This window comes from Mus caroli, unplaced genomic scaffold (assembly GCF_978045245.1).
Source record: "Mus caroli unplaced genomic scaffold, Mus_caroli_1 scaffold_6, whole genome shotgun sequence".
NCBI classification, from domain to species: domain Eukaryota; kingdom Metazoa; phylum Chordata; class Mammalia; order Rodentia; family Muridae; genus Mus; species Mus caroli.
The window spans coordinates 30,983,553-31,004,637 of NW_028227261.1; the positions used below are offsets into that span (position 1 = coordinate 30,983,553).

The 21,085-nt window shown below is 43.9% G+C and overlaps 1 protein-coding gene across 1 annotated transcript in view; it reads right to left on the reverse strand.

Moving 5' to 3' along the window:
- Positions 1–7,249: 7,249 nt before the first annotated feature.
- Psmb2 (proteasome 20S subunit beta 2) overlaps positions 7,250–21,085 on the reverse strand; it is a 32,845-nt gene continuing 19,009 nt past the window's right edge. The window contains exons 4-6 of the mRNA XM_021160538.2: positions 10,741–10,903; positions 9,355–9,404; positions 7,250–7,486 (exon numbers count right to left, since the gene is read on the reverse strand). Coding sequence (XP_021016197.1) covers positions 7,379–7,486; positions 9,355–9,404; positions 10,741–10,903 — 321 coding nt within the window. The 3' untranslated portion in view covers positions 7,250–7,378. The remainder of the gene's footprint in view (positions 7,487–9,354; positions 9,405–10,740; positions 10,904–21,085) is intronic.

Genomic DNA, 21,085 nt, shown 5'->3' on the forward strand with positions numbered 1-21,085 from the left:
TGACTTCTGCTCATGCACTAGGATGTCCACCTGGGCAAAGATGGTGGGTGCTGTTGTTTACAAAGGGCACTGAGTGTGCTGAGAAGGAAGGGTATGTCAAACAGGAGGTCCTTCTGAGTGTGTGTGTGTATACGTGTGAATACTGTGTGCATCTTATTTACTGTGACTTGTTAGGCCTGTCTGTGTGCTCAGTGCAATGCATTGCCATGGCTGTAGGTATGCAGTCTGTGCCAGTGAGACACAGCTGACTGTTTATGTCTGTGTGTCTGAACTGGGCAGATGCTGCCTCTCTTCTTCCTGAGGATTTTCCTCTCCAAACATCTTTCCTGATAGTCTTTTCCTCTAAGTAACCACCCGCTAGACCATACCTAGCACACCGAATCTTAGGAGTCACTGTACAAAACACAAAGCCTCTTTCTTTTGCAGGTAAACTTGTTTGTTTGTTTTGTTTTTCCAAGACAGGGTTTCTCTGTGTAGCCTTGGCTGTCCTGGAACTCACTCTGTAAACCAGGCTGGCCTCGAACTCAGATCCTCCTGCCTCTGCCTCCCGAGTGCTGGGATCAAAGGCCAGCGCCACCACTGTCCGACTGGTTAAACTTTTTTGAAAGAATGCTCCATCCCTTCTTTTATTTCCTCACTCCCAACTCTCTACTCACTATTGCCCTGCCAGTCTGTTTATATCTGTTTAGCATGGCCATCAACGGTCATGTCAAAGCTAAAGCAGTCTTTTTTGGATTTGATGTGACTAACCAAAAAGTATGGAGGGTGGGGACAGAAGAGAAGCCCAGAGGGCCAGGAGAATGAATGGAAATATGCAACTGTGGGGTGGGGAACCTCTAGAAAGTCCCAGAGACGTGGGATGTGAGAGGCTCCCAGGACTCAGTGGGGATGACCTTAGCCACAGTGCCCAACAGTGGAGAGATGGAACTTGGAGACCACCTCCAGAGACAGATAGGGCTCCCAGTGGAGGGGTGGGGTCACCAACCTACCTTCACATTTTTTGACCCAGAATTGCTCCTGTCTAAAAGAAATGTAGGGACAAACAGAGCAGAGATTGAAGGAAAGGCCATCCAGTGACCAGCCCAACTTGGGATCCATCCCATGGGTGTGCACCAATACTCATTAGTAATACTTAGTAATCCTATTACTGGTGCTATGCTGTGCTTGCAGACAGGAGCCTAGCTAGCATGGCTGTCCTTAGGGAGGCTCTACAGGAAGCTGACTGAGACAGATGCAGATACTCACAGGCAAGCACTGGACTGAGGTCAGGGACTCCTGTGGAAGAGTTAGGGGAAGGATTGAAGAAGCTGAAGGGGACGGCAACCCCATAGGAAGAACAACAGTATCAACTAACCTGGACCCCTTAGAGCTCCCAGAGACTGAGCCACCAACCAAAGAGTATATACATAGGCTGGTCTGGGCCCCTGGCACAAGTGTAGTAGAGGACTACCTTGTCTGACCTCTGGGAGAGAAAATCCTGTAGAGACTGGATGCCCGGGGAAGAAGGATCTGGAGGGTGGGGTGGGGGAGCACCCTCTCAGAGGCAAAGGGCGGGGGGGGGGGGACAGGGTGAAGAACTCTTGGAGGGGGACCAAGAAGAGGGGCAACATTTGGAATGTAAATAAATAAAACAAGCCTTGTTTTGGGGATATGTTTTCACTTAGTTCAGGCTAGCCTCTATGGAGCTGTAGGTGTTCTGCACAGGGTATATGTGTGTATATGTGTGTATATATATATACATACACAACACATATACACACATACCCATATACATATATATACATACACACACACATACACACACACACACACACATATATATATGCTGTCTATGCCATATATATGCTGTCTCTAAACAGCAGCCTGGGGTGTCGCACTGCCGCCATTCCTCCTCAGGCCTGCTACAGCAGCCTCCCAACTGGTGTTCTCACTGGTGTGCCTCCATCCTCAGGCTGTGCTATGCAATGAGCCAGACATGGCTGGCTTCTCCAACCTCACCAACAATTCTCTTCATGGCTCACTTCACAGCAGCCATTCTAATTTCTATTTCCCAAGCATCATGTGTCAGGGTCACAGCTCATACTGTTGCCTTTGTCTGGGATGTTCTTCCCCTAGTATCTGCACATGCACTGTTAGACAAGGATGTTGTCTCAGTTAAGAACCCAAGAATGTGCCTTACTGTCTCAAGACATTGTTTTGTTTTGGAAATCATCCCACGCATCCCAAGGTGGCCTCCAACTCACTATGCAGCTGAGGATGCCCGACTCCCTTGACTCCACATTCCAGAGCTCCAAATACTACCATACCTGGTTTATGCAGTACTAGAGACAACCCCAGGGCCTTCTATATGCTAGACAAGAACTCTCTCAACCAAGTGAGCTTTCAATGTGTCTTAGCCATAATCTATATATACAAAATATGAGAATGCAGACATATACCCTCTTTTAACCAAAACTTTTGATCTGGCAAGACATTTGAGAATTAAAATTAAGAGTGCCAGGGCTGGAGAGATGGCTCAGAGGCTAAGAATACTGACAGCTCTTCCGGAGGTCATGAGTTCAAATCCCAGCAACCACACGGTAGCTTACAACCATCTATAATGAGATCTGATGCCCTCTTCTGGTGTGTCTGAAGATAGCTAAATTGTACTTATATATAATAAACAAACAAACAAATAAATCTTTTTAAAAAAGAGATTGTCAAGCATGGTGGCACATACACTTAATGCCAATATTCAGGAGAAATAGGTAGGTGGATCTCTGTGAGCCTGAGGCCAGCCTGATCTACATATAGTCAGTTCCAGGATAGTCAGAGCTATGTAGTGACCCTGCCTCAATAAATAAAGAAGCAAGCAAACTCTTAGACTATGTGAGGTTGAAAATAATGAGGTACATACATATAGTACTTATACAGTATTGGCCAGTCATATAATAACTCAATCAAACATTGGTAAACAGAAGAAACTGATTTTTCTTTTAATATTTATTACTATTTATATGAATACACTGTAGCTGTCTTCAGACACACCAGAAGAGGGCATCAGATCCCATTACAGATGGTTGTGAGCCACCATGTGGTTGCTGGGATTTGAACTCAGGACCTTTTGAAGAACAGTCAGTGCTCTTAACTGCTGAGCCATCCCTCCAGTCCAAAACCAATCTTTCAACAACTTTTTAGTTCTGGGTAATTTTTCCCAAGGAGAAATCCAGATAGTCATCAGTCCTATTTTAGGAGAAAATTATAGCTGAGAACCTTGTCTGATGCCTGTGATGTCCCAAATTTTAGGCTTGACCCCAGCAGGGGGAGAGGGTCCTCCCTCCCATTCAGCCCTCGGCCTCTGCTGTGCCAGCGTACGGTGAGGATCATCACACTGCAGAAGCAGTCGTGCAGACTGTGAGTGTTGTGAGAGCGTCCGATGGAGCCTGAGTGCTTGACTCTCCCTTCCTCGCCTCCTATGTATGCATCTAAAGAGCACTTCAGCTTCTGACTAGCTGGGATTCGCCTCAGGGGAGAGATGACTGAAAACAGGGTTATACAATGCTTACACTCTTCTCCTTGTGCAATGCAAGCTCAGAATTGAGCAGGGAATATTTAGACTGCGTACGAATCAGGATTTTCAGGCCCTCGTGCTTTCTGAGAAATAACCATAGTAGTAAGAAATTTCTCAGGGTCCAACAAAATGGACCCCAAGCTTCGTGACAAGCAAAAGAGAAAGGAACCCAAGTTGCTCGAATAGGTGTGGCCTATGAAATGCCTCGTACACCAAGGCAAACGACTGAGAGTGTGATGCCCACCTGGTCTACACGGCAAGTTCCAGAACAGCCCACACTATACAGAGACCCTGCCTCAAAGCCACAGAGACTCCAAAAAGATGTAGGAAGCAGAAAGGGCAGAAGCTGGTGACCATGTGAAGACAGCAAGGAGATAAAAGGGTGGTCTGAAACAGATGCGATGTGGTAGCATGAACTGCACTGAGAACAGAAAAGGAAGACAGAAGACCAGCCTGAACAAAAGCTAGTGTTAAGAACGATGCAGAAAACTGCAGGCTCTCTCTTTTTCTCTACACCCCCCCCCCCCCCCGCATACACACATTGTGAAGATGTTAAATGCTTAGGTTTCTGGCTTGGGCAGCAATAAGATGAAACCATAGACAGGTTTGGAGCAGGCAGGTGGTAAGGTCAGTTCTAGACACATGGGTGTGCTTGATGTCCCTAAAGCGGAGGTTGTAGTATGAATAAGCTGGTTTGTGGGTCTAAGGGCTTGCATAATGCTGACCTAGGGACATGCACATTGAAAGGCAGTGAGCCTTTCACTCCTGGTGCATCCTGTTTGTGGACCATGGTTAGCAGTGACTGTTTACTGAGCACTTCACTCTAGTATGTAGATCACTACATACATGGATCACTGCGTAGAATGCTCAAGACCGCTATCAACTAAGTCCTCTTTCAACCATTTTATAGGATATGTTTCAACAGGGCCCTACCCAGGGATCAATGAGAAGCACCTATGCAGGCAGACACCTAAAGATCTAGAGATCCAGCAGAAGGTTCGAAGCTCTTCATGTGATGCTGGAGGTGGAATCGCTGGTAATGTGACTCACCTCTCTGCCCAGTTCTCACTACATGAAGCACTTAGCATCAGTGCATAGAGAAGCCTGTAAGGCACCAGAACTGACGTTGCCTTCAGTATTGTGAGTATGAGAGACAGACAGCAATCTTAGAATCAGCAGATGCTTCTCTCGGGCAAACCAAAAACCTAGCTATATACGGTAGTAGTATTATTTCTGAGTCAGGGTTTCTATGTATAGTCTGGCTGTCCTGAAACTACCTCTGTAGACGAGGCTGGCCTCAAACTCAGAACTCCGCCTGCCTCTGCCTCCCGAGTGCTGGGTTTAAAGGCATGCGCCACCACTGCTCAGCTTCTATAAGTGGTATTATCGCAGATGCCAGGTGTGGTAGCGCAGAGGCAGGATGATTATGAATTTAAAGCCAGCAACTTTACAGGAAGCTGGGCATTACTGTACACGTATGTCCCAGCGCCTTTAGACCCAACACTCAGGCAGAGGCAGAGGCAGAGGCAGAGGCAGAGGCAGAGGCAGAGGCAGAGGCAGAGGCAGAGGCAGAGGGAGAGGCAGAGGCAGAGGCAGAGGCAGAGGCAGAGGCAGAGGCAGGTGGATCTCTCTGAGCCCACGGCCAGCCTGGTTTTCAGTGAGTTCCAGATCAGCTTGGGCTACACAGTGAGATTCTATTTTAAAACAGAAAGGAAATCCACACAGAGCTCATAAGGTAAGGGAATGACCAATCATGCAAGCCTGACTACCCTAAGCCTGATCCCCAGAACCCACATAAAAGTGAAAGAACCAACAACCCTAGAAAGCTGATGTCTGACCAAGACACATAATAAACACATTATTTTTTTAAAGATTTATTTATTTATTTATTATGTATAAGTACACTGTAGCTGTCTTCAGGCACACCAGAAGAGGGCGTCAGATCTCATTACGGATGGTTGTGAGCCACCATGTGGTTGCTGGGATTTGAACTCTGGACCTTTGGAAGAGCAGTCGGGTGCTCTTACCCACTGAGCCATCTCACCAGCCCCCATTATTTTTTTTAAATAAAAAAAATCCACCTCCTTTAGAAAAAAAAAAATCAAAAGACCTTAAAAACAAAACCAACAAACCCTTTTATGTTATGAGCAGCCTTTATTTTAGTGTGCGATGCTGCAGATCAAACCCAAAGCCTGAATCTTGCTAAGCAGGTACTCTACTCCCAGGCCACCCTGTGTTTACTTGTACTTGTTTATTTTGCAAATAATTTAACCATTTTTATTTTACGTGCATGAGGGTCCCTGGAACTGGAGTTACGGACAATTATGATCTGCTACGTGGTTGCTAGGAATTGAACCTGTGTCCTCTGGAAGAACAGTCAGTGCTCTTATCTTATGAATCATCTGTTCAGCTTCGACTTATATCTTTAAAAACAGGGAAGAAATCAGGACCTGGCTGGTGAGGTGGCTTAGCAGTTAAGGGCACTAGCTACTCTTCCAGAAGACCTGGGTTTGATTGCCAGGACCCACACAGGACAGCTCAACCATCTGTAAACTCAACTCACAGGGATCCAATGTCTTTCTCTGGCACGAGGTTCAACCATGATGCCCATGCAGGTATACATCCTACATAAAATAAAAGGCACACAGGCAAGCAGGCAAGTGAGCTGGGCCCGATAGCAAAAGCCCATAGTGCCAGCTGCTAAAGTGGCAGAGGCAGGAAGAGGCCAGCCTGAATTTCATAGCTAGTTCAAGGCTTAGGCAAACTAGCAAGACTTTGCCACAAAACAGAAGTAAAAGGAGGATTGTGGATGGGACTCAGTGGCCAAGGGGCCCACCAGTGCCAGGCTCTGGGATCTATCCCGGATATTCCCTTTGCCAACACTCCCAAGTACCAAGACTGAGTACCTGAGTGAAACAGGACTATATCCCAGTTTTTGGAAAGTAGAGAAAGAAGAATACAATAAAGGGTTGAAGATCACCCTTCTTGAGCACAGAGTTGAAGGCCAGCCTGGGCTACATGAGATCATGTCTCAAACAAAGAAACACGTAAGAAATGAATAGCTGAAATGTCCTCTGATAAAGCAATCAGAGTAAAATAGGAGGGATACTTTCTGGCTGTTTTGGCACTGCTGAGGACATAGTTTGATTGGTAAAATGCTTGCCTCATAAACCTGAGTCTGAGCCCAAGAATTCCTGTTTTTAATAAAATCAAACATGGGATTGTTGGTGAGAGGCAGACTGTCTATTTCTGAGAATAACACTCAAGGTTGTCCTATGGCCCCCACATTGCACATATATATTTCAACACAACAGTTTTTCCTTTCTTTTTTTGTTTTGAGACAGGATCCATCTACATGAGCCTGGTTGCCCTACAACTCACTATGTAGACCAGGCTGGTCTCAAACTCAGAGATCCACCTACCTCTGACTTCTAAGTGCTAGGACTAAGTGCCATCATGTCTGGCCAACAAAAAAGATTTAAGTTTAAATGCAAAAAGATCCATAGCTTTAGAGAAAAAGCAAGGGACTGAAAGAGCCAGAGGGAAGAAGCTGGACAGTGAGCAGAATGAGGGGCTCTGAGCTGGCAGAGCCACGTAGATCATTAGGAGACAGGAGCGAGCATCCTGGCAAGATCACAACCATCATTTCAGTGCCTCTGTACTGTGATGTTGGGTAAACTAAGGCCAAAACCAGAAAGCTCAATTTAGCTATATTCAGCTTTATTTTGAATTAACCATCTATCAAGAGTGAACGTCAAAAGAGTAGAAAAAAAAATAAAGTTAGCCCATCAAAAAGTTCCCTGGTGAGTGGGAGGGAAGGACGTGACGTTAGGAGTCCCGCTTAGGGAAGGCAATGTTCTCCAGATTGTGGATGCCATCTTTGTCAATGACCCGGACACTGAAGGTCGGCAGATTCAAGATGAAGCGCTTCTGGAGCTGCAGGGACATGAAAGAAATCTGTCAGCAAACATTTACTGAATACTAACTATGTGGCAGGTTCTGTTCTAAGAGAAAATGTCAAGTGTAAAACCTCTCTTTTTGTGAAACCAAACCAATATTCTACTAGAGGCAGCTGGTACTATGTCATGGAAGAGTGTCTAGAAAGTAGCTGGAGGCTGACTGGAAGGTAGTGACCAAGATCTGTGAAATGTAGCTGTGAGCCTGACTCTGGTCAGTCAGCTGGTACACAAGACAACCCAATGTTCATCCCCACAGCCTGATACCAATCAGCTTACAAGAACACACTTGCCTCTTTAAAAACTCTTCAGGTAGTGGCTAGCAAGGAACTAAGAACCAAGTCTGGGCCCACACGGGCTGGCTATCTTAGGTCTCAACAGTTTATGTAGTCATTTCCCTGCATGAGAAGAGCCATATAAGGGAGTGTGTCTGTGTGTGTAGCTGCAGGGATGCTAGGATGCTGTCCACAGAATCCTGGCTCTCCCAGTCCAGGTAAAGGCTGTTCTAGAGGAACAGTCTACACACATGGAAGCTGACTACTGAGAAGTGCAGCTCAGAAATCTTCACTTCTGTGCCCTTGCTAACCACCTCTCTAAGAGCCTCCAGAAGACTTTGGCTCTCCATCTACTTCCTTGGGAGACTATTTGGAAATGACCTCAGGCTTCTGACCACCCTCCCTAATGTCCATCTCCTCTGCGGCCGAGGACCAGGCAATAACAGCCTATTTCATTTCCACAGTTCTCTCTGGCTGTCGGCTCATATCTAGAATCAAGGTCAAAGTTCAAGAAAGGGTGACAATAAGCAAACAACAGTTTCCTTTACATTTTTTTTTAAAAGACAAGGACTTACTTTGTAGCCTTGGTTGGCCTGATACTTGCTATGTATACCAAGTTGGCCACCAACACAGAAAAATTCACCCACACACCTCTGGGATTTTTGAATTCCAGGCCAGCCTGGTCTACAGAGAGTTCCAGGACAGCCAGGGCTACACAGAGAAACCCTGTCTCAAAAAACCAAAAAAAAAAAAAAAAAAAAAAAAGAGGAAGAGGGAATGGGGCTGTGGTTGAGTTAACAGGGTCCTGCACAAGGCAAACTGAACCCAGCAGCCAATGCTCTGACGTGTGCTCACCCCTGCTCTCACTGGACACTTACTTCATTCCCATTCTTAAGCTATGCAAAAAATAAAAGAATGACAAAGTCTAACAACAAGGCGAGTTTTGGCCACTTTATCCTATATCCTTACACTCTTACTGCAACCATCAGATTTGGGGTTCTTGGCCTCCCAAAACAAAAGATTTTTCTCTACCTCTGACCCGAAACTTCCCAGGTGCTTTCCAGGGTCATCCTAATGCGCTGGTAAGGGAGCAGAGTTTCTCAGCGGCACAACAGGAGTATCTAACGTCCAGACCGTCTCTTACAGCAAAGGCCTGATCAGCACTGTATTAAAATCACTTGGTTGCTAGTTAAAACCAGAGACTCAGTCTCTACCAACTACAGAAGATTCAGAACTGGGTGCTGGGGCCAACCAGGGAAAAGGAAAGTTGCCCCAAGATAATTCTTACATATAGTGAATGTTGAGAATCACTAGTCTGGATGATCCAGAAATGAGTTGTAATTAACTTAATTTAATTGTAATTAAATTGTAAACCTGACATTAATGAGGCAGCGACCCATGAGAGAATAAGCCCATCACCCACATCAGCCTCCATCACTGGTAGCAAGTACCCACATCAGAGGGTACTTATTACTACCTCCTGGCAAGGAGCAGAAAAAAAGCAGCCAAGATCAGGAACGCTGCTTCAGACTGAGAGAAGCCATTCCTCCAGGATGCCCTGGGAGCTACTCACCTCCTCCAGACACTTCCTAAGCAGCTCCACTGCCCTCTCACGTGAGATGGCTGAAAGAGAAAACAGAGGCCGAGCACTGAAGGCTGTCTGTGTCCTGCACTCAACAGCTTGTTTCAGCTTCCTCAGGTCGGGGGGCCACACAATTGGAAAAGACAAAACGTGTCCAGCCTTCTAGCCTACGACCGTCTTACTCCACATGCAGAGGAGGGCGCCCCAGATCCAGTGCTCCCACGGTCAAGAGCCATTACGAATTGATTTGCTACAGAGGAGGGTAAGCATGACGGAATTCTGTCTCCCGGCCTGGACCTGCCTCTGAAGAAGTCCAGCAGCCAGCCCCTCTTTTCATGGCTCACCCTCACCAATCCTTTAGTCCAGGGCTTAAATCAATTCCATCTGCCTTTGCCAGCTGCAAGTCAGGGAGAGGGGGGACAAGGCTGGAGTTCCATCCTTACTCTCCCAGCTGGGTCTCAGCTTAACAATGAGAAGACAATTAAGAGGATGGGCTTGGGACTTCTAGACGGGATCCAAAGGGATTGTTGGTAGGCATGGCTAACTGGGATGACATATTATGCATTAGGCTTCAAGGGTGGCTGCTGGTTATTTTGGTGGGGGAATCAGCTGTATTACTGACAGATGCCAAATCAGGAGACAGTCACCAGGAGGCCAGGCTAATTCTTTTCAGGACGTGGCCTGGAGCTCTAGCATGGCTGAGGTCGAGTATGAGGGCAGCACCAAAAGGAAAAAACTGTGCCAGTTGTCATTCTGCTGACAGGGAGATGGGAGCGTAAGGAGAGAGTGGTTAACTGCTGCAGTCCTAGCTTGAGACAGCTGGATTCAAGTCCTCTCTGTCCACAGTGGCTACAGAGAGCATGAGACTGGTGTCAGAAGACAGAACTCAGCACAAAAACACTGCCTATCCCAAGTTTTGTCAAGCTGTCAGTTTAGATACAAGGGAAGAAACAATTTTATATGCAGGTAAGAGTGGTCTTCAAAAGCTTTGTTTAAACAAAGAAGTCCTCACAAGTTCAAAACATAAACTGCTTGGCTCACTTTCTACAGCTGAGATGTTAACAATCACCTAGGGAGGAGAATGAACGAGAGTGAAGCTAGAGAACCGGACAGAAAAGCTCTCACTCATGCTGACATCTACTCCAGCATCTAACTTAAGCACGGCAAAACCCAGCACCAGACACAGGAGTATCTTATTTTGGTGGTCAGGAAGACTTTTATCAATAAGGTTTTTGAAGACTGCATTGATCCACAAAAGAGAGAACAGCTTCTAGAGAGGAGCTGTCCTCTACCTAGGGCATAGCCAGCCAACTCCAAGACTGAGAAAGCTAAGGGCAGGGCTGTGCGCTGCTCTCTTCCTAGAGTGCTAGTACTTACTCGGTGTGTAGTATCGGTCAAGGATGCTGAGAGTCAGAAAGGCACCATAGCCATGAGCTGCAAAAGGAGCCTTGGCCAAGGCTGCCAGGTAGTCCATGTAGTAAAGGGCTGGCCCTTCGTGCTCGTCATAGCCAGCCAGGAGGAGGTTCACATGATATGGGGTCTGCAAAGGAAACACACAGCAAAGTGGAGATGAGAGCTCTTGATAAATAAGAACATGACTAAATCGCAGTGGCAATAAAAATAAACACCTATCTGGAGGACTTCTAGTATTGTCAGAGGTAAAGCAAAAAGCTTTTTTGTTTCTACTTAAAGCCTATGGAAAAAGAACCTGGTATGGAGAGTCAGCAAGGCTCAGCAGGTAAGGGGGCTTGACTTACAGCCAGGCCTGATGGTCTGAGCTTGATCCCTGACTCCCACAAGTTATCCCCCCCCCCCTCTCTCACACACACACACACACACACACACACACACACACACACACACACACACACAGAGACGCGAGAGCGCACTGAGGGGGTGTTAAGAGCCTGATATAAAACCACTTCAAAGGCTTAGATGTTCCTGGGTCATTCTTGGTTTCATTCATTGAAACCAAGAACCTGGAATAATGGCCTATACTTCAATCCCAGCACTTGGGAGGCAAAGGCAGGAAGATCTCTGTAAGTTCCAGGTACGTCAAAGCTACAAATTGAGACGCTATTTCAAACACCTACAAATAAAACTGTGACAACAACAAAAGAGACCAACAAACACAATTACGCGTCAGGCCAGAGACTGAGTCCAATCATGTCATTCAAAATAAGCAAGCTAATGAGCCCAGGAGTTCAGGACTGGAGCCAGTTAGGGCAACAGAGTGAGGCATAGCTCACAAACAAAAACAAAAACAAAAACCTCATACCACATAAAGCCTTGATCACAAAACAAGGTATCAAACAGTCTCAAATATTTAAGTTGAAGTCACAAACTGCATTTATTTATCATATATATATATATATGTGTGTGTGTGCATGTAAAACATTTTTCTTTTCTTTTTGGAAAACTCCATTTACTTATTGTATTTTCGTGTCTGTAAAGGTTGGAGGACAACTGTGTGGGGTTGGCTTTCTCCCTCCACCATGTGGGTTTTGGGACTGAGCTCAAGTTATCAGGCTTGTCAGCAAGCACCTTTTCCTACTGAGCCATCCATCCCATTAGCCCAACACCTCTCTAATATAACAAGACTCCTTTAAGATGAATAAAATCTACTTTTCATCAATGAAACAAATTAAAAAATGGTTGTGACTTGCATTTAATATTTGTCTTCATATTACCTACAAGTGTAAAACCACAAGTTATTACAGTGAGTCTTGACTAAATCTGCCTTGCTTTCATTTCCAAAGGAATAATTACTTTTTCTGTATCAGCTGAGTATTTGCCATATTAAATTCATCCTGTCTACGCTCCAGGCACTAGTGGTGGGAATCCCATTTTGTGGGTTTTCTTTTTTTTTTTCTTTTTTTTTTTTTTGAGACAGGGTTTCTCTGTATATCCCTGGCTGTCCTGGAACTCACTTTGTAGACCAGGCTGGCCTCGAACTCAGAAATCCGCCTGCCTCTGCCTCCCGAGTGCTGGGATTAAAGGCGTGCGCCACCACGCCCGGCGGGTTTTCTTTTTGTTTGTTCTTGCGTCTGCTTCAGTGGCATCAATGAAGCCTTGTCTGTGGTTTGTGCCTATCCCCATACTTATGCCTGTGTTCAATAAAATGAAAAACCATGGAATGTGATATTGGAACAAGCAATGGATCCAAAAGGGACACTACACATTCTTTGCACACTGACCAATACAGGCGCCTGGTGGCTTGAAGACACTCGTGGTAGAGCAAATGAATAACCCTACTGGAATCCTACTAGCCCAGCTGTTCTACTAAGTAGGAAGTTGCTAATGTCCCTTGAAAATTACATGAGCTCCAACTTCCAAACAGGTGCCTATCCTTGGAATAAAATAGTAGACAGCTCACAAAAATAAGACTTAGCCACTAGTAGTGAGGAGTTCTGGGAGAAGAGCTGCTGGCCCACCACATTCCCAGTCAGTGTGCTGTACTTGACTGTGCTCAGAAACTGTTACCCACATCTCTAGTATGTTAGCTACCTCCTAACCTTTCTATAACTCATACTTTGAACAACAAAAGCTCTGCTTAAGTTAGCTAAAGATAAAAATAAAAACGTATGTAAAGTGTGAGAACAGCACTGTAGATTCTCACAGACAGACTATTGTCATGTTCTTATAGTCAAAGTTAGGAGACAAATTGGGGATAGGGAGATAAAGAATAGCCAAGTGTCTTCAATTAGCATTCTTCTCCAAGAGAATGTATGAAACAGTTTGTTTCTTTAATTCTTTTCTTTCTTTTTCTTTTGGGGAGGGGGGGGGGTTGTTCCCAGACAGGGTTTCTCTGTGTAGCTTTAGCTGTCCTGGAACACATTCTGTAGACCAGGCTGGCCTTGAACTCAGAAAGATCTGCCTGCCTCTGCTACCTGGCATGATAATCTTCTTACCTATCACAGAGTAAGTTTAATCTTTTCTCCAAGTATATACATAACTCACTCTTCCCAACTCCATGCAGCTAGAATACCCTCAGGACAATGAACCGAAACAGTTTACAAAGGTGTATGGTACATTAGGAATCCATAGACACTCAAGGAGGACTCAAGCAGCAAAGTCCAGAAATATTCTATCTAATGAAGCTGTTACCCACAGTATGAGATTAAATCATGTTTTAGAACAATCCACGTTATTTAAGAGTCATCACCAGAAGATTTTATAAGAAACCCCATGCAAACACAAGTTCGGAAGCAACTGTGTTTCTCACTTGAGCTACATAATATAATTTATTTATGCTTAAGCATCTTATATACACTCAGAGAAGTTGGTAGTCAGAAACTACAACTTGTGGTATAGAAGATAACTCACAAATATTGTGTGACTTCGAGTTACCAACTTTTGCATGTGTGAGGTGCTGAAGCATAAATAAGCGGTGTTATCTAGACTAATTAAGTCAATACATCTGTGTAACAACTGCAGTTTCAGTTCAGAAACTCTTCAGAATTCAGAAATTCTGACAATGCTCCAGCTAAGACTTTTTGACTTATACTAGTTTCTTAGTTTTTTCTTTAACTTTCAAACAAATTTTTGTATGTTGTCACTGTTTTCCTGAAGTTAGATCAATTCTAAGTAATTCATTTGTGTGCTATTCTGAATGGTTCTACACAAAAGTTAATAGCTCTAAGTTTCTATAGTTCTTCTATTCAACAACTTACACAAGCGTGACTTCTTGTGGTGTGATGAGGGGAAACAGTATACAATTCACCTATTCACAAATATTTTATGTATTATAAACTCTATGAAGGCAGGAGTACTTCTGTCTTGTTCAATGACATACAGGTACACAGCCTGTAGCTAATAAACATTTGTTAAATGAGTGAGTCCTCATACACCAGAGAAAACATCGCACGCTTTATTTATTATGTATGGTTAATGCTTAATATTACAAGCAAACATTAAGAAAACAACTAAATCAAAGCAAAGATGTGATAGACACTATTTTTTCTTTTAAAAATATTTATTTTAAATATATGTGTGTATGTCTGAGTGTATGTGTGTGCAGCACATGTAGACAAGAGCCCTCAATGGTCAGAAGGAGTATTGGATCCATTGGAAGTGGAGCTACAGACAGTTGTGAACTGCCATGTGGATGCTGGGAGCTGAACCAGGTCCTCTGCCAAAAACAGTGCTCCAGCCCCCAAAGCCCCATTTCTGAGAAGTGTTTCAAGGTCAAGTCAAATGTCTGCATCTCCATAAGCAAGCAGATCTGTTGCTTCTCTTTCCAACTTCCCTCTAGACATGAGGTGCTAAGGATAAAAAGCTTAGGAAGCAAGTTAGACATTATGTAATAAATAAAGAGGAAACTAATATCACAAAAACAACTCAGGAAGGAACAAGTCCTGGACATGAGTTTGAATTCTGGTTCTATTAATATGTGTTACTTTAGGAAAAGTCTGAATTCTAGAAGCTCAACTAAAATAAGGCCTAGTACAAAAGGGCTGCAGTGAAGGGTCAGAGATAATGGATGACAAGTATCTAAAGCACAGGGACAGGCCTGATAAGTGGTAGGTATTACTATCAAAGAAATAAACTAATCGATGAAATTAAAAGTAATTAGGAAGCCCAAGCACTCCTGGTACAAGGTAAATTCCTTCCAGGATGTCTTTATAAAAGGATTCAGAGAGATGGTTCCTCAAAGTGCCCAGCATGTTACCTGGAACATGCAGGTAAAGTAGTAACTGAAGTTTCCTTGTCTCAGCAGACCGTGGTGGTGCACACCTCAGTGTCAGCACTTGGGAGGCAGAAGTAGGCAAATGATCTGTGAGTTCGAGGCCAGCCTGGTCTACAGAGTGAGTTCCAGGACAGCCAGAGTTACAGAGAGAAACCTTGTCATGGAAAAAACAAACAAACAAAAAGTTTCTTAGCCTTTACTTTCGGATTCCTTACCCATGCCCTAGGGTTGACAACGATATTAGACACAGTGTTATCTTACTTACAGTGTTATGGTCAGTCTACCCTGGGTTCCCACAAAAAAAATGTGACCTGTCATTTGGGAACCTAGTCAACACATATTAAGCCTTTCCATGCTGTCTCTTGCAGACGAGTCTATCCCAAGCATCACTCTCTAGCCTGTGTATTCTTTCTTGCACAGTATCACATGGAAGAATCAGCCTAACTATTGAGAAGTGCAAACACCAATAACAGGACCCAAAGTCCTGTCTTTTAGCAAGTAACCTCTATTCTGTCAAAGACGTAAGACAAAGTTAAGAGGTCTAACCAGTAAAGACCTGTGCATTAGACCACTAGACATGTTCTATAGCGAAGGCTGAGACTGAATGTTGTATATATTTTAAACAATGCAAATATTCAACTGTCCATCTTGTAAATGAATCCACACTCCTTAATAATAGCCTGAGAATCGCCACCAACAGTTTATAAACACCAACATGTTTGGTTTTAAATTGTGTATAATATATAAAGGAAAAAAAATCAAATAAATCATCCTGGGGACTTAAAAATAGCTTTTAGCCTCTGGACTAAGATATTGCAACAATTCTGCCTTTCTCTTTTGGGGAAGCTGGTGGAGACAGGAGGATCTTATTATATAGCCCTGGCTAATCTGAAACTCACCCAGTAGATTAGGCTGGTCTTGAACTTGTTGTAAACATTGTCTCATCTCTCCAGTGTGGGCATTATGGACATGTATCATCATACTCAACTAAAAAATTTTGCCTTTGGGCCAGGAGGTAGTGTTCTACACCTGTAGTCCCAGAGGCAGAGGCGGAGTCAGAGGCAGGCAGATCTCTTGAGTTTGAAGCCAGTTTGATCTACAGAGTGAGTTTCAGAACAACCAGGGCTACACAGAGAAACTCTGTCTTCAAAAACAACAACAAAAAAACCCTCAAAACCAAACCAAACCAACCCCCCCCCAAAAAAAAACAAAAGAACAAACAAACCTCTTATTCCAGGTGCATGTGTTGAGGTGTGTCGGTGGGTGGGGGTGGGGTCAGACATGATAAGCTTATTTACCAAGTGAAGAGATCCAGGCCATTTTAAATTTTCCTGAGGCTTAAATACATGTGAAGCACCCAGTGTAATGCCTATATGCAGTAATATCAGAACCTAACTACCCCCCACCTGCTCATTTTTAAGATTTGACTAGATAATACAAAAATCCAGAAGATGCTATCACAGAGAATTCTCTACTTTCTTACGGTTGCCAAGGGGATAACATTGAACTGGGTATCATCCATAAAATGGATCTTTTATGTATTTCTTCCTGCAAAAGTGTCTCCGCACCTGAGAACTACAGAGCTAAGCTCCATTCTCCTGAGATTCTTACACTTTTGGAAGTAGAGAGTGTGTATCATACACAGAAACTTGCTTAAATTAGATGGACCATTCCCTTCCTTCTAGCTTTTGTGCCTACGACTCCTTGTCTGTTTCCTCTATCAGGAAAAGAAACACTGTAGTGATTAACAAGTGCTTGAAATTCCATAAATTTTACAGCTAAGGAGCACAGTTGTGACAAACACACTGAAACAACAAAATCAGCGACTACAGAGTCTGGGCGGTGACAAGCAGCGGTGTGACATCTGGCGGAAGCCAAAGTCACAGCAAGGGGGAGAGAGGTGGGCGTGAGGAAGCATCCTGCCGAGCGTGGACACAGACAGGGAGAGGAATTGACAGTCTTCTTTTGGAGCCAGGCCAGCCTCTGCCACCTCTAATTGAATGGGATGACATTACTATGACTGAGGGGACGGACTTGAAGAACGGTGCAGTTTCTTTGGAATCTAAGCAGTGTGGGACTTAGTCTACTTCTATGCCTTGTGGGTCAGTAAGGTGGGAGTAGATACTAAACCACCACGGGACAAATGAGATGAGCACTGTAATGAATGGACTTCTAAATATTTTAAACAGACAGTATATATAAAAAAGAATACTGTGGCCGCTATTTGCAGGTGGTGGTAGGAATTAAACGCAGGGTCTTCTGCATGCTAAATGCACCTTCAGCAGAGATTCTCCAGCCCATGCTTGATGAGGCCATCTTTCACCTAGGATAGCTCATGAAATGTTGTTTGTACACTTGGAGAGCTGAGCTCACCGAGCTTCTCCAGCATCCCTCTTACACGTGCGGCTCAATGCTCAAAGAAGAGGCTGCAGTGCACATGGGTCCCAAGCATCAGTTAGGACCAGGAGTCATTCTTCCCAAGTATTAATCCCCATATGCTTTCCCAGGAAGCCACTCTGCCTCCACAAAATGGAAATAACATTAAATTAGGTAAATTCAATACTTGGTGTAAATTTCATACTCAAATGTTCCCCAATTTTTATACTAGCACCTATTGTTCTGTATTTCAATTGTGACCAATATCATCTTAGGTCTTAGGAGAGCAGGTTTAATGTCACAGCAGTAATTCTTCTAAAAGTTTCCAAGAATCTGTAGGAGCTGTTTAGCAAATACTTGTGACACCACCAAATGCTTTGCTGATATCTATTTTATCTTCATTACTAAGCAAATCGAATCAATTATTATTTTTCCTCACCAGTGCTCTGAACTTCGAATCAGGAGCTTGTTCTCAATAGCCAACAGAATTTATACCTCTGGGTGGTTTCAGAGAATAATTTAAAAATTCTAACTCTGCCATTTTAATAGCAGATTTAAAATATTTGTCCGTGCATGAGTGTGCCACAGTACACACGTGGACACCTGTGGGAGTCTATGTCCTAATACCATTTAAGTTCCAGAAATCACACCCAGGCATGACGGCATCTTTACTTGCTGCGCTATCTTGCTAGCCCGAATTACAGATTTTCACATTTAAAATAAAATTCACTCCAAACATTTTAAAATTTAACAACTTCTAATTATTGTGATTAAATAGTTTTACTTAATCTAAACTATTATGGCCTCTACTCCTAAGAATCATTTCCATAAGACAGGAGTCTCAATAACCCATGTTTGCCTTGAACTTCCGGCAATTCTGTCTCAGCCCTCCCAAGTGCTGAGATTAGAGGCATGAGCCAACACACCCAAACAAGACCATGTGTGCAGTCAACCTCTTCTAACTTTAAGTATTAAACAGTTTATAAAACCTTTAATCAAATCCTATAAAAGTTCTCTGGAGTTACAAGACAGGAAACGAGCAGATATTCAACAAGTCTCATTTGATCCCTAGCTCAGGAGAAACCAGGTGTGGTGGCGCAAGCAAGCCTGTAGCAGCACCCAGGAAGTAGAAGCCGGGGTACTAGGAATTCAGTTACCCTCATAAACAGTACAGTTAAGGCCAGCCTAAGCTGCTTAACTCAGCAGGTAAGAGCACTGACTGCTCTTCCAGAGGTTCTGAGTTCAAATCCCAGCAACCACATGGTGGCTCACAACTATCTGTAATGTAATCTAATGCCCTCTTCTGGTGTGTCTGAAGACAGCTACAGTGTACTCATATACATAAAATAAATAAATCTTTGTGAGAAGGAGGAGGAGGAGGAAAAGAAAGAAGAAGGAGGAGGAGGAGGAGAAAGAGGAGAAGGAGAAGGAGAGGAGGAAGAGGAGAAGGAGAAGAAGGAGGAGGAGGAGGAGGAGGAGAAACACATAGTATGTAACGTCAGAGGAGAAGTGACATTTTGCTATTCTAGGAGAGTAGCTGACCTTTACATGTACGGTGAACTAGGATAAAATAAAAGGGACCATCTGAATGCACCCTAGTAGTCTAGATGGCAGACACTGAGGACTAACATGTGGCCGAAGGGGATGGGAGTAGATATGGAGTATGAGGTGAATGTAGACAGTGAACTGAGTAACTAGAGGAACGGAAAATGAAACAAGAGTTAAGACTTTCTTTCACTAAGAGGGAAAGCCGTGCTGGAAAGAGAAGATGGGGGACAGCCAAAGTCAGCAGGACTGAGGACTAAGTGAAGAGGCAGCCAGTGAGGAGGATTTCCTTGAACCAACACACACACACACACACACACACACACATACACACACACACTCCCACATGGAAGAGTAAAGGAAACACCAGGACACGCAGGCGGGCGGCAGAAGTCCATGCAGCCCATGGCCAGTCAGTTTATCTGAATGTGCCAAGTCCCAAGTTAGAAAGATTTTACCTTTAAAAACAAGCAAGAAGGCAAGCAAACAAACAAAACCAGGAAACACAGCACTGAGGAAGACAGTCAATGTCTTTTGGCCTCTACCCACATGATCACATACACATAAATTTAGGGTGATGGTGGCGAATGTCCTTAATCCCAGCACTTGGAAGCAGAGGCAAGGGGATCTCTGTGAGTTTGAGGCCAGCCTGGACAGCCAGAACTACACAGAGAAACCTTGTTTGGGGGAAGAAAGAAAAGAAGGAAGGGAAGAGGGGAAGGAGGGAGGGAGAAAGAAGAGAAACCAAAACAAAACACAGGTCTGGATTGATGGCTTGGTGGTTAAGAGTGCATACTGTATTAAGTGTAGTGGAACATGACCTTTAACCCCAGCACTCAGAAGGCAGATGCAAGTGAATCTATTTGAGTTGGAGGCCAGCCTGGGCTACACAATACAGTGAGTTCCTGGTCAACCAGGACTATAGAGGGACCCTTTCTTTAAATAGAGAGAGGAGCGAGGGGAGAGGGAGAGAGACAGATGAATTCAAAGGTCAATTCCCAGCATCAGTGACCGCTCACAACTGTTCATAACTCTAGCTCCAGGGGATGCAGCATCTCTGGCCTCCAAGGCTACTTACGCTCCTCTGTACCTGCCCCCAAATACACATAATTAAAAATATACAAATTTTGCCTCAGGAAGTGGTTCAATGGTTAAGAACACCTGTTGCTCTTAAAGAGGGTCTAGGTCTGATCCCAACACCAACATGGTGGCTCAATCCCAGAGGATCCGATGCCCTCCTCTGACCTCTTCAGGAACTAGGCACACATGTGGTATGCAGATACACATGCAGGTGAAACACTCATATACACGAAATTAAAATAAGTAAGTCTAAAAGACATTTAAAATAAATTAAATCTGGGGCTGAAGAGATGACTAAGAGCACTCGTTCTTGCAAAAGACCCAGTTTCAATTCACAGCAGCCACACAGCTGTTCACATCACTCGTAATTCCAGTTACACAGAATCTGACAACTGCTGCTGACCTCCACAGGGAGCAGGCATACATGTGGCACACAGACATAATACATAAAAATAAACTAGCCATACACATAAAACAAATTTAAAAACAAAAAATCTTACAAACTAAAACCAGCTGGGTGGTGGTGGCAGAGGCAGGTGGATCTCTGAGTTTGAGGTCATCCTAGTCTACACAGCAAGTTCCAAGATAGTCAGGGCTACAAAGAGAAATCCTGTCTTGAAAGAAACAACAGCACCCACAAGCCAAAAGACATAAACCATTTCGGGTATAGCTCAGTGGTTCAAATTTTCCCTAGCATGTATGAGGCCCTAGGTTTACTCTCTAATAACTCAATGTCTATAAATGTTTATGCTCCACTGAGAACAAAGGAAGCAATACACTTCAAATGACATAATCATGCCATGAGGAATCACAGTGCTTACCTGTACTAAAAGTTCCTAAAAGAGAACACAGTAAGTACTAAATAAATCTGAATTGTATGAGTAAAAAAAAAAAAAAGAGAAATTAAGTAGCATATAATTTCAATATTTATTTTAAGAAAATTGGACTTTAAAGTTTACCATACAAAATGTTATCAATTTTATTTCTCTAAAGCCATTGCTAAGCTCAAGTTTGGTTGATTCTATTAAAAGC